The sequence below is a fragment of the Schistocerca serialis genome, chromosome 2 (genome assembly GCF_023864345.2).
Source record: "Schistocerca serialis cubense isolate TAMUIC-IGC-003099 chromosome 2, iqSchSeri2.2, whole genome shotgun sequence".
In the NCBI taxonomy this organism is placed as follows: Eukaryota; Metazoa; Arthropoda; class Insecta; order Orthoptera; family Acrididae; genus Schistocerca; species Schistocerca serialis.
In genome coordinates this window covers 1040846720-1040861659 of record NC_064639.1, presented here as the reverse complement: position 1 = coordinate 1040861659, position 14940 = coordinate 1040846720, and the positions used below count along the sequence as shown (strand labels likewise).

The 14940-nt window shown below is 45.6% G+C and overlaps 1 protein-coding gene across 1 annotated transcript in view; it reads left to right on the top strand.

Annotated features, from left to right (window-relative positions):
- Nucleotides 1–434: 434 nt before the first annotated feature.
- Nucleotides 435–14940, top strand: part of LOC126456612 (uncharacterized) — a 50229-nt gene continuing 35723 nt past the window's right edge. The window contains exon 1 of the mRNA XM_050092356.1: nt 435–929. Within this exon, the coding sequence (XP_049948313.1) occupies nt 435–929 (495 nt within the window). The remainder of the gene's footprint in view (nt 930–14940) is intronic.

Genomic DNA, 14940 nt, shown 5'->3' with positions numbered 1-14940 from the left:
GCGGATCGGCGGAAGCAGAATTTGGTCCGTCTCTGTGGCAGCGCCATCTCGTAGTGCGGAGACGGACGAGCGCTGCGCCTGCGCTGTTGTGCTTAGTGGGGCGCGCTCTACTGGGAAAGTTGTGTACGCGCTGACTATGCGAACTATGTACACGACAGTCCCGTAAGATTTCACACACATTTAATAATAATAATTTTTTTCCAAGTTGCACACAAACAAAGCCTTAAATAACTATTTTTCACTGTCGGAACGCAACCGGCCTGCCTGTTAACGCGAATCGCGTGCAGAGGTCGCCGTCTCCGCCTCCGCCGTGCGCGCGCTCCCCGTCTCCGCCTCCGCCGTGCGCACGGGCACGGTCCCCGTCTCCGCCCCCGTGCCGCCCGCCTCCGTGCCCCCCGGCGCCGTGCGCTCCCGCTCCGTGCCCGGCGTTCGAGATGCTCGAGGGGGAGCCGGAGGATCTGCGCGGGCTGCTGATGTCCGGGGAGTCGGACGTGGAGGCGGCTGCGCGCGCGGCGCTGCGCGCCCAGTGGGCGGCCTCGCTCGCGGCCCACCCGGACACGCCGGACGAGCAGCTGCGGCGCGTGGGCGAGCGGAGGCGCGCGGCGACGGAGCAGCGATGGCTGGAGCAGGTCGAGAGGGTCGAGGCGGCCGCCGAATACCGCAAGAGGATGATGGAGGTCCAGCGGGAGATGCAGATCCGCGAGTTCCAGGAGAAGCGCGAGGAGTACAACATGACGCTGGAGGCCGTCGAGGAGATGCTGATGGAGGAGCGTGACATGATGCTCCGGGCGCAGATGGACAACCTGCTGGCGAGGGCCAGGGCGGAGATCACGAACGAGGCGCAGTGGCACGCCGCCGTCGGTATCGCAGACGCGTGGCGGCGCAGCAGGCTCGAGGCCTACCAGCCGTACGCCGCTGCTGAAGCCAGGGTGAGTCTCGCCTCTTCGCTAACACTTACAAAAACTTCTACAGTGAGGAATGTACGACGTACTGAAATGTTCCTTTCCTCTGTACTCGGATAACGTCGGTGGACGACGTACAGACAGTTGAACTGGTTCATTTTCTCTGAGACCGAGCGAGATAATACAGTGGTTATTTATTTATTCCCAAATTATAGACCTGTTACCTGATGTTTTTAAAATAGGTCGCACATCTTACAGTTTTCGTTTTTCATTTATTTGCAGTTTTTTTTGTTTCTTTTACATGTCTACAACATTTAGAAAGAATAATGCTTTTCGAAATAGCAATAATTTACAGTTGATATATACAGGCTGTTACAAAAAGGTGCGGCCAAACTTTCAGTAAACATTCCTCACACACAAATAAAGAAAAGATGTTACGTGGACATGTGTCCAGAAACGCTTAATTTTCATGTTAGAGCTCATTTTAGTTTCGTCAGTATGTACTGTACTTCCTCGATTAACCGCCAGTTGGCCCAATTGAAGGAAGGTAATGTTGACTTCGGTGCTTGTGTTGACAGCGACTCATTGCTCTACAGTACTAGCATCAAGCACATCAGTACATAGCATCAACAGGTTAGTATTCATCACGAACGTGGTTTTGCAGTCAGTGCAATGTTTACAAATGCGGAGTTGGCAGATGCCCATTTGATGTATGTATTAGCACGGGGCAATAGCCGTGGCGCGGTACATTTGTATCGAGACAGATTTCCAGAACGAAGGTGTCCCGACAAGAAGACGTTCGAAGCAATTGATCCACGTCTTAGGGAGCACGGAACATTCCATCGTATGACTCGCGTCTGGGGAAGACCTAGAACGACGAGGACACCTGCTATGGACGAGGCAATTCTTCGTGCAGTTGACGATAACCCTAATGTCAGCGTCAGAGAAGTTGCTGCTGTACAAGGTAACGTTGAACACGTCACTGTATGGAGAGTGCTACGGGAGAACCAGTTGTTTCCGTACCATGTACAGCGTGTGCAGGCACTATCAGCAGCTGATTGGCCTCCACGGGTACACTTCTGTGAATGGTTCATCCAACAATGTGTCAATCCTAATTTCAGTGCAAATGTTCTCTTTACGGGTGAGGCTTCATTCCAACGTGATCAAATTGTAAATTTTCTCAATCAACATGTGTGGGCTGACGAGAATCCGCACGCAATTGTGCGATCACGTCATCAACACAGATTTTCTGTGAATGTTTGGGCGGGCATTGTTGGTGATGTCTTGATTGTGCCCCATGTTCTTCCACGTACTCTCAATGGAGCACGTTATCGTAATTTCATACGGGATACTCTACCTGTGCTGCTAGAACATGTGCCTTTACAAGTACGACACAACATGTGGTTCATGCACGATGTAGCTCCTGCACATTTCACTCGAAGTGTTCATACGCTTCTCAACAACAGATTCGGTGACTGATGGATTGCTAAAGGTGGACCAATTCCATGGCCTCCACGCTCTCCTGACCTCAACCCTCTTGACTTTCATTTATAAGGGCATTTGAAAGCTCTTGTCTACGCAACCCCTGTACCAAATGTAGAGACTCTTCGTACTCATATTGTGTTCGGCTGTGATACAATACGCCATTCTCCAGGGCTACATCAGCGCATCAGGGATTCCATGCGACGGAGGGTGGATGCATGTATCCTCGCTAACGGAGGACATTTTGAACATTTCCTGTAACAAAGTGTTTGAAGTCACACTGGCACATTCTGTTGCTGTGTGTTTCCATTCCATGATTAATGTGATTTGAAGAGAAGTAATAAAATGAGCTCTAACATGGAAAGTAAGCGTTTCTGGACACATGTCCACGTAACATATTTTCTTTCTTTGTGTGTGAGGAATGTTTCTTGAAAGTTTGGCCGTACCTTTTTGTAACACCCTACACACACACACGTATATATATATGTCAAAAAGTCAGTATAAATTTGAAAACCTAATAAACCACGTGATAATGTAGATAGAGTGGTAAAAATTGACACACATGCTTGGAATGAAATGGGATTTTATTAGAACCAAAAAAAAAACACCTCATATTGCTAGACGGTTCAAAATGGCTCTGAGCACTATGGGACTTAACATCTGTGGTCATCAGTCCCCTAGAACTTAGAACTACTTAAACCTAACTAACCTAAGGACATCACACACATCCATGCCCGAGGCAGGATTCGAACCTGCGACCGTAGCAGTCTATTGCTAGATGCGTGAAAGATTCTTGCGCGCGTCGTTTGGTGATGATCGTGTGCTCAGCCGCTACTTTCGTCATGCTTGGCCTCCCAGGTCCCCAGACCTCAGTCCGTGCGATTATTGGCTTTGGGGTTACCTGAACTCACAAGTGAATCGTGATCGACCGACATCTCTAGGGATGATGAAAGACAACATCTGACGCCAATGCCTCACCATAACTCTGGACATGCTTTACGTTCACAACATTATTCCTCGACTGCAGCTGTTGTTCTGGAATGATGGTGGACATATTGAGAATTTCCTGTAAAGAACATCATCTTTGCTTTGTCTCACTTTGTTATGCTAATTATTGCTATTCTGATCAGATGAGGCGCCATCTGTTGGACATTTTTTGAACGTTTGTATTTTTTTGGTTCTAATAAAACCCCATCTCATTCCAAGCATGTGTGTCAATTTGTACGTCTCTATCTACATTATTCCGTGATTTGTTCAGTTTTCAAATTTATACCGACTTTTTGATCACTTAGTATATACTAAGAAGTGTATAAAAAGATGATAGGATAGAGGAGAGACTTGTTAGTACCTTTATCGCTTGTGACTGACGGTGAATACCTCAGTATGGTTTCTTTCAGCTGTTTACAGCCAGTCACACACATATAGAACCACACACACACACACACACAAATTGTTACTAGTAGAGAAAGAGTATTACTAATCCTGTTTATTACTAGTCCTATGTATTAACTTTACATGCCCATCCTCGTTCTGCATTGCATGATTTCTCTGCTAGATCACCAGCTCCTTATGCTTATTTACTGTCACATCTCGTCTTCCTCCTCCTGTTATTCCTCATTGTGACTGTTTTCGCTGCTCAACCTCTGGAGCTTGTTGTTACGTTCCACATCGGTATGTTGTAACCTCCCCACAATAAAATAATATGAATAATATTCACATTCAGTGTAACCTCCCAACAGAAAAATTCCGAAACCTCCCAACAGTAAAATGTAATTACTTATATAATTCACATTCAGCGTAACCTTCCAACAGATACACTCCAAAACCTACCAACAGTAAAATCTCGTAACCTACCAATAATAAAATGTGACTAATCTCTCAATAAAAAATTGTCACTCACTTATAACCTTCACCTTTAAACTGGTGAATTTTGGACGTCAGCAGCGCTGCGTCATAGCCCTGAAACATCATTCTGAATAAATTGAAAATTCTTTCCTCAATAAGGTCGCCGGATAACGCATATATATCTGCTCCTATAAGAAATTATTCTGGCACAGCCGAGTGCAATGCTGGCCGATAGACTTGTCACGTAAAAAAGAAACAACTGATTTTTCTTTTCAATAATCGAGATGACCAAGGATTGGAGAAATTAGTGAATTCTTTAAATTGAAATGAATGATTGTCAAAAGTTACCTTTTTATGAGAAAGATTATTATTAAGAGATTTTTTTAAACGTTTACATGGGACTTGATTTAACAATACTACATATGCGCGAGGCTGCTTTTACCTTATACTACAAGCTCAGGCACCGCCATCGCTCCCTCGACCAGTCCACCCAACTCCACACACACGACTGAAAGCTACTACGACTACAACTAACACACAGTTCCTACTGCAGTCAACACTGCTCTTTGGTCTGAGATTCTCTTATAGCTTACACATCGCAGGCGGCGCGCGAGCAATCCATCGAAATTACATCTGCTCGAGTGCGCTAGCGAGAAATTCCTCAATCATGGACCTCTTACAATGTCTGTTATGTCGTGTCTGCAGGTACTCTTCGTGTGTTGTTTTTATATACTGTTTGTCAACACGTTTAACTGTGCCCGTGGTTCTTCCCCTCTTATTAATGTGTATATATGAATGCCTTTTCTGTGTAGTGTAAGTGTTGTGTATGTCTATTGTTCATGTATTGCCCTCAGAAAAAGACAGTGTGTTCTGGGGAACCTTCTTCCCCACATGTGCATGCAGGTGTCTGCCTCACGCTCACGGGATTTAAGTGCATGCGATAAGGTCCGTGTCCAGTTAAGAAATGTACCATACCACCCTCTGATGTCAGGGAGGAAGCCGTGCAGTCCACGTCCCTTACGACTTACATCCCACTCACTTGCCATGTATCCAAACCCCAACTTTTAAGGTGATGTGTCGTCTGTATTGGTACACCAGCTATTGTGTGTAGCTTATCTAGTCTCCCCATCTTTAACCAGTACCTTGCAGCTCTGTATTTGATCGTGATATCTATGGGGCATATCCCGAGCACCACACACAGTGCATCCATTGAAGTGGTGCCGAAGGCTCCAGATAGCGTAAGCAGGACATTTCTTTGCCCTCTTCTGACGGATGCTTTGTTGGTGACCAGATTCAGTCTGTGTGCCCACGTGCTGGCTGCGAAGTTGAGTACTGATTCGAAGAGCGCACAGTGGTATGTCCGTATGACTGGTAGAGGTAGTGTGTACTGTTTTGAATTTAGCCTCATCAGTTTGTGTACTATTTTTTCTGCTTTGTCTGTTGTTAGCTTTATGTGTTCGTGAAAATTCAATTTTTCATCTACGTTTACTCCAGATAACGCGTAACGTGCGCTCGTTTGATGTTTGTGTCCCCAAGTTTAACAGAAGAATTCCTTTGGAGTGAGCCGTTCAGAAATGTGTATGTTGTTTTGTTTTCAGCTATCATGAGTTTATTGAGTTTATTGTTGTGACACCATTGTGTAATTGTTTGTAGTATTCCGCTGGCTTTCTCTTCTAACTGGGCCCTGTTGTTTGCAGTGACTACAACTGATAGGTCATCTGCGTAGGCGACAATTCCGTCTGACCTGTCATCCCCATCCAGAAGTTGTAGGAGGGGTCGATTGTTATGTTCCAGGACAGCCTCTGGTAATTCTTTTAATTACTTTCTGACTGTGCATCTGCCATTCGCCTATTCGGTCTTCACAGTAGTCAAGGAAACTGTTGTACAGTGATTGCGGTACCTCCAGATGTCTTAACCTCTGAAACATTGCGGGCCGCCAGAAATTATCGAATGCCCCGAATATCTCAACCATTCTTGCCAGTAGTTAGCACACTGGACACGCATTATGGAGGACGACGGTTCAGACCCGCATGCAACCATCCCAATTTAGGTTTGTTATCAAACGAGCCACGCCTACAAGGACAAGGTGCATTGTTGGCAGTCGGTACTATCCATACAAAATGATTACACGTTCGAGTATAAAGGACCAACATTTATTGCGCTACACATCCAGAAAACGTTAATATGACATCAGCTCTCCGTGATTGTAAATATGAGCTTTCAGACGTCGTGGTGTAGACTTTTACAGGTCTCAGATGCACTCCTTTGATACTCCATTCCATGTCGCTTGCACATGAGCGTGCAGTTCCCGCAGATTGGTGGGTAGAAGTGGAGTCCTGATGCGGGCTTTATAACACCTGACATTACCGATTGGGGAGAGATCGGGCGATGTAGCTGAGCCTGACAGAGTTTTCACAGCAGCAAGGCACACTCGGGAGATGGCAGCAGTAAGAGGACGACCGACAGCAACAATTATGTTCACCTATCACACGGAAAGGAAACAGAACGAAACAGAGTACAGTACAACATAGTAATACAGGCAGACGACAGTGGATATCTCACACGCTACTGTCAGTTAACTAACACGGTTATAACCATAAACAAATGACTGATGGCCGAAGGCTTGTGACTTCTACTGATTTCCACCAATTGAGGACATGGGAGCTGACCCACTGTACATGCTCCGCCAGCAGCGCTGTTTTTTACTTAGTTGGTGTTAACCCTTTTTCCTGCCGCAACACATTTTACATTTTTAGAAGTTCCTCTGAACTGCAATGGAAGCCAGACCTTAATGATTCTAACTTTAATAAACACAACAGATACACATCACAGCGACTTCACTCGTCAATAACATATTCTCCTTCACTCCTGACAACAGTCTGCCAAAACCGGGGTAGCTTTTCTATTTCGCGACTGTAGAAATCCCGTGGTTTTGAGGCGAAGAACTCGTCGAGCAATGTTTGGAGCGCATTTTCATCCAGAAAGGAAGTTCCTTGGAGATTGTTCGGTAGAGAGCGGAAAAGGTGAAAATCTGAGGGCGCAAGATAAGGGAAATAAGGTGGGTGCGGAATGTCTTCCCAACTCCTGTACAGCGTTTTTGTCAGACTAGTAGAAGGCGGCCGAGCATTATGATGGAGTAACATCACTTCACGCAGTCTCCCTGATCGTTGTTCTTGAATTGCGTCTGCAAGAGGTCTCAGATGTTGACAATAAATGCCAGGAGTGGTGCTTAACCACGGGGAAGCAATTCGCTGCACAGTACACCGTCGCTGTTGCATCAGATGCATAACATTATCTTTCGCGGATGCGTGAAGGTGTTTGTACGGGGCGCTGGTGCTTTGTTTGGGCTCATCCATTCCTTTCTGTTCTTTGTGTCAGCATAAGGACACCATTTCTCGTCACCGGAAACTGTACAGGATCGGAATGCTCGGTGTTGTTCACGAGCAAGTTGGTGACGAGCAAGCAGAGATGCACACATGGGCACCACCTGATTTCTGTGATTTTGGCTTACAGCATGCTTACAAGTGTCGCACTATGGTGGAATCATCACAGTTCATCAAATTTGCCAGTTCTCGAGTACACTGACGTGGGTCATTGTGGAGTAATGCGTTTAAATGATCTTCCTCAAACACCGAAGATCTTCCTGAACATGAAGAGTCAGTAACGTCAAAACGATCCTCCTCAAAATGAGAAATCCATTTTCTTTCCTGGCTCTGTCCAATAGCACTATCCCCATACACTTCGCAAATGTTTCTGGCTGCCACCGCTGCTGTCTTCCCTCTGCTCAACTCAAACAGGCGATATGATGGAAATGTTCCCATTTATCCACTTCGCACGCCATTTTCTAGCATCCACAGCTCCACCCACTACCTCCAAATGACAATGTGATAATATTTAAACTTAAACTGCAACAGTGGAATACAAATAAAAAATGACAATCGATAAAGAAACCCACAGCGACCGGAGTATCAACATACGAAACAAAAACGCCACGAACTTATGCACCAACCAAATCGTTTTTCCTTTCTCTAAACGTCTGCTTATTTGTGGCATCAATATCGCTTTGAGGGCGTTGATTTTACCATACTTACATAACTATTCGATCAAATTTGAAGCTGATGTCAGATGGAGTACCCCTTGAACAAGGAAATGATGACCTTAATATGCGCTCCGACAACCATCCCCCACCCCGCACTGCACCAACCGCTCCCCCTCCTCCACCCCATCGTCCCTCCCCCAACCAACGAATTCGTGCTAGCAACTGCGGTGGCGTCACTAGAAATTACATTCCCTGTACAAAAAAAAAAAAAAAAAAAAAAAAAAAAAGGTTCAAATGGCTCTGAGCACTATGGGACTTAACATCTGAGTCCCCTAGAACTTAGAACTACTTAAACCTAACTAACCTAAGGACATCACACACATCCACGCCCGAGGCAGGATTCGAACCTGCGACCGTAGCGGACGCGCGGTTCCAGACTGAAGCGCCTAGAACCGCACGGCCACACCGGCCGGACAATTTATAATCGAGCGACATCACAAACAGTACTTTTGTTTTGAGCAAATACGATATTATTAACACATAAATACATAAGTACGTCACTCCCATACCGCTGAAGCTCGAAAAACTTTTTTCGATTTATGAGGTTAGGTTACATGACTTGCCAGGTATGTGCGTAATGAGTGCAGATAATAATTTTATCATAACGATTCATGGAGATGTCTGGCAATATATGTGATTTATTTTGAGGCATCTTATAGACACTCAGAAACAGAGTAAGAAAGGAAAATTCGAAATATTTGCCGTGAACGATTACGTGTGTTGATATTGACAATTAATAATGACTGAATGTCTCTTGTAAATGTGCTCTCTCGGTGTCTACTTACAGTAACTATACAACGCATATTAATTTTTGAACTGCTGAACACGTGGCTGTACTGCTATGGCAGCTGCATGAGCACTGATTAATAAAGGAGAAATAAGCAAGTACACGAAAGTTGTTTCAGCAAGTTGTCATTTATCAGGCATCACTTGAGAAACTGTTTTGGTAGCCCAGAGCTTGCGGTTTGATCGCTCGCATCAAGGAACTCCGGTTCAAGTCGATGCGAATTTTAAGAACTTTTTTCCATTTGATACTACTTTCTCTGCTTTATTGACCATAAAAATAGCTATAACAACGCTACGTTCTGAAATCACATAACCCTTTCCGTTTTCCGAGCGTTCTGGACAGCATTCTGTGTGGAAGAAACTTACACGAATATTGTTACCTTTCTTTTACTTTGCTGATATCTGAGCATTCCCATGTGCCTGCTGAGGACGACAAAGGGCGAACTCATCCTTGAAATTAAGTCATAAATCATTTAAGATTAAAAAAGAAATAACTGCGCAGCCGTTAGAACTAAGATTGAGGGAGTACCAATCTGCTGAAACCACAAAAAGAAACCAGCCACTAACTCCAATGTGCATGCTACGTCTAACATTAAGATTTTGTGCTCAGGAAGCTTTCAGATGATGATTGGTGATTTGTTCGAACAGATGTAGCAACGGCTTGCAGAGTTGTCCTCAACGTATAGATATGGATTGCCTGAATGAAGAAAGATTTCATGAAAATACCTACGGAACGATTACGTGTGTTGATATTGACAATTGTCTGCGATGGTGCACTCAACAACGAACCTGGGTGCACGAATGGCAAAACGTAATGTTTTCGGATGAATCCAGGTTCTGTTTACAGCATCATGATGACGAAAACGCATCGTGGTTTTTATCAAATATCACGTTTTCCTGGAATTAAGGTCCTGTGGACTGTACCCATATCCCCATCATACACTGCTGGCCATTAAAATTGCTACACCACGACGATGACGTGCTACAGAAGCGAAATTTAACCGACAGGAAGAAGATGCTGTGATATGCAAATGACTAGCTTTTCAGAGCATTCACACAAGGTTGGCGCCGGTGGCGACACCTACAACGTGCTGACATGAGGAAAAATTCCAACCGATTTCTCATACGCAAACAGCAGTTGACCAGCGTTGCCTGGTGAAACATTGTTGTGATGCCTCGTGTAAGGATGAGAAATGCGTACCATCACGGTTCAAATGGCTCTGAGCACTATGCGACTTAACTTCTGAGGTCATCAGTCGCCTAGAACTTAGAACAAATTAAACCTAACTAACCTAAGCACATCACACACATCCATGCCCGAGGCAGGATTCGAACCTGCGACCGTAGCGGTCACGCGGTTCCAGACTGAAGCGCCTTTAACCGCACGGCCACACCGGCCGGCGCGTACCATCACGTTTCCGACTTTGATAAAGGTCGGATTGCAGCCTATCGCGATTGCGATTTATCGTATTGCGACACTGCTGCTCGCGTTGGTCGAGATCCAATGACTGTTAGCAGAATGTGGAATCGGTGGGTTCAGGAGGGTAATACGGAACGCCGTGCTGGATCCCAACGGCCTCGTATCACTAGCAGTCGAGATGACAGGCATCTTATCCGCATGGCTGTAACGGATCGTGCAGCCACGTCTCGATCCCTGAGTCAACAGATGGGGACGTTTCCAAGACAACAACCATCTGCACGAACAGTTCGACGACGTTTGCAGCAGCATAGACTGTCAGCTCGGAGACCATGGCTGCGGTTACCCTTGACGCTGCATCACAGACAGGAGCGTCTGCGATGGTGCACTCAACAACGAACCTGGGTGCACGAATGGCAAAACGTAATGTTCTCGGATGAATCCAGGTTCTGTTTACAGCATCATGATGGTCGCATCCGTGTTTGGCGACATCGCGGTGGACGCACACTGGAAGCGTGTATTCGTCATCGCCATACCGGCGTATCACCCGGTGTGATGGTATGGGGTGGCATTGGTTACACGTCTCGGTCACCTCTTGTTCGCATTGACAGCACTTTGAACAGTGGACGTTACATTTCAGATGTGTTACGACCCGTGGCTCTACCCTTCATTCGATCCCTGCGAAACCCTACATTTCAGCAGGATAATGCACGACCGCATGTTGCAATCCGGATCTCGCACCTTCCGACTTCCATCTGTTTGTCCCACTGAAGGATGAACTCCGCGAGAAGCAATGTGTGGATGACGTGCAGGTTATTGATGAAGCAAGACATTGGCTTCTCCGCCACCAGTAGAGTTGTACCAGGCCCATATCGTTAACGTCGAGATGCAGCAGGATTTTAGAACATATATTGTGTTCGATCGTAATGAATTACCTCGAAGAAAACGGTCTATTGACACAGAGTCAACATGGGTTTAGAAAACATCGTTCTTGTGAAACACAACTACCTCTTTATTCACATGAAGTGCTGAGTGCTATTGACAAGGGATTTCAGATCGATTCTGTATTTCTGGATTTCCGGAAGGCTTTTGACATTGTAACACACAAGCGGCTCGTGGTGAAATGGCGTGCTTATGGAATATCGTCTCAGTTATGTGACTGGATCTATGATTTCCTGTCAGAGAGGTTACAGTTCGTTGTAATTGACGGAAAGTCATCGAGTAAAACAGAAGTGATTTCTGGCGTTCCCCAAGGTAGTGTTATAGGCCCTTTGCTGTTCCTTATGTATATAAACGATTTGGGAGACAATCTGAGCAGCCGTCTTCGGTTGTTTGCAGATGATGCTGTCGTTTATCGACTAATAAAGTCATCAGGAGATCAAAAGAAACTGCAAAACGATTTAGAAGAAATATCAGAATGGTGCGAAAAGTGGCAGTTGACCTCAAATAATGAAAAGTGTGAGGTCATCCACATGAGTGCTAAAAGGAACGCGTTTAAACTTCGATTACACAATAAATCAGTGTAATCTAAAAGCCGTAAATTCAACTAAATACCTAGGTATTACAATTACGAACAATTTAAATTGGAAGGAACACACAGAAAATGTTGTGGGGAAGGCTAACCAAAGACTGCGTTTCATTGGCAGGACACTCAGAAAATGTAACAGACCTAGTAAGGAGACTGCCTACACTACGCTTGTCCGTCCTCTTTTAGAATACTGCTGCACGGTGTGGGATCCTTACCAGATAGGACTGACTGAGTACATCGAAAAAGTTCAAAGAAAGGCAGCACGTTTTGTATTATCGCGAAATATGGGAGAGAGTGTCACGGAAATGATACTATATTTGGGATGGACATCATTAAAAGAAAGGCGTTTTTCGTTGCGACGGAATCTTCTCACGAAATTCCAATCACCAACTTTCTCCTCCGAATGCGAAAATATTTTGTTGACACCGACCTACACAGGGAGGAACGATCACCACGATAAAATAACGGAAATCAGAGCTCGTACGGAAAGATATAGGTGTTCATTCTTTCCGAGCGCTGTACGAGATTGGAATAATAGAGAAATGTGAAGGTGGTTCGATGAACCCTCTGCCAGGCATTTAAATGTGATTTGCAGACTATCCATGTAGATGTAGATGTAGATGTACCACGCGGGCACGCAGGTTCTCCCAGTGAGGTGGAGTAAAGCCGTCGCATTGAACGGAGATTATGTTGAAGAATAAGGTTTTGTAACCAAAAGAGTGGGAAATAATATGGTGTACTGGAATCCCGAATAAAACCAACATACTTTCGGAAATGAAATGTGTTACATTACTTGCTGAACGCCCCTCATACCTGCTTTCAAAAAGATCCCGAAATCCGACCCCTCTACTGAATAATGGCATTGCTAACAGCTGATACACCGGCTGTTTCGAGCAACTTCTGCCGATAATCTACACAACAACAAAGCAGGAATACAGTACAAAGTCAATAGCGAAAAAAGCACAAAAAACACTACTCTCAAACTTACACTTAAACAGGTGGAATTTATTTGCTTAAATTAAACTTAACCAATAACTGTAATACTAACCAAGAAAAGCAGGAAAGTATCATAGCGCAGTTCCACGCACGTCCTTGGGGAAGCACTTTCGAACGCCTTGTAGGCGTACTGTAAAAGTAACCTCGTAGACTGCGAAGCAGCAAAACTCCGGACTTCCGAAATAAAAATTTCGTTGAAATAAGCACACCGCCCCAGAATGTCCATGACTTGCCACCTAAACATTGCGAGGACTACCGGCCGACTCCTCGTTTTTACGAGCTGAAAACAAAATTAACTATTTCATCCAGTCAGTGAAAGAGCTGGAAGCGAGGTGTAGCAAAGCTAATGCAGTGAGCGCTCAGCTACGATGTACTCTCTTCTGCAAGAAGGGAAGTCAGTACCAAGACTAAGTTATCTGTGCACCGTTCAATCTTTCGACCAACTTTGTTGTATGGGAGCGAAAGCTGGGTGGAGTCAGGTTACCTTATCAACAAGGTTGAGGTTACGGATATGAAAGTAGCTAGGATGATTGCAGGTACTAGTAGATGGGAACTATGGCAGGAGGGTGTCCACAATGAGGAAATCAAAGAAAAACTGGGAATGAACTCTATGGATGTAGCAGTCAGGGCGAACAGGCTTAGATGGTGGGGTCATGTTACACGCATGGGAGAAGCAAGGTTACCCAAGAGACTCATGGGTTCAGCAGTAGAGGGTAGGAGGAGTCGGGGCAGACCAAGGAGAAGGTACCTGGATTCGGTTAAGAATGATTTTGAAGTAATGGGTTTACATCAGAAGAGGCACCAATGTTAGCACTGAATAGGGGATCATGGAGGAATTTTATAAGGGGGCTATGCTCCAGACTGAACGCTGAAAGGCATAATCAGTCTTAAATGATGATGATGATGATGATGATGATCCAGTCAACCCCAACGCTCCACTCTGTCAATGGACAAAGCCCAGCTGGGTCTGCTGCGTCCAGTCCCGTGGACCCTGAGTCCTTGTTACACACGCTGTTGCTAATAGGCTGAAGCCAGGCTGGACACCAGGTATATTTCTTGGCCACAAAGGGTGTCAAATGTCTGATGTCGCTGCCGGGCAGCAGCATCTGCTACATCACCGAAATCAGCGGCAGCCGTGACATATGCAGGAGCCATCCCCACTCCTTGAATCATGCAGGGGACTTCCAGCCCCACCACTCGTGGCGACCATGATTTCGGGAGCTCCAGGCAACTGCCGGCGCTCCTAGGTTCGCACATTGGACACGGACACAGTACCCTTACAATTTGTGCCCACGTCATCATTGTTAGTAGTGGCAGAAACTGATGACTGAATCTGATAAAGCACTAGCAACCCATCCCATTGCGGTTGAGTCATTTCCCCCAACACTGCCCTCGCCAACAGTCGCAATGCTTCAGCAGCAGCCACAGACTCGTAGTGGACCAGGTAGCAAATGAACAAGATGCCATGGGGATGGAAACTCCGTAGATTCAGCTGCAGTCGGAGGCACTGGCAGAGCTACCCGCACATTGCTCCCCCTTGCCTCCATGGGTAAAGCACAGATCTGGTCATTTTCGAACCTATGTGCCTATCAAAGGGGGGAAGGATTTAGTATCATCGCCGGATTTGGACACCAATATCAAGATGAACACAACAGTGTTGGCCGTTCAGAGTCGTATGGTTTCACGGCAACACAAGATCTGGTTTGGACAGCACGTGAGATGCCAAGGCCCTCTGTCGGCAGAGGCAAAGAGGAAAGTGAGCTCACGTTCCCTGGCTTGTGTTTAAGTACCTGAAGCTTTCCACTCGCCGACATCCTATTTGCACAGAACGACATTCTTGTTCTAGATTATTCTCTTGGTTTGCTATTCAGATTTTCTTCAGAGA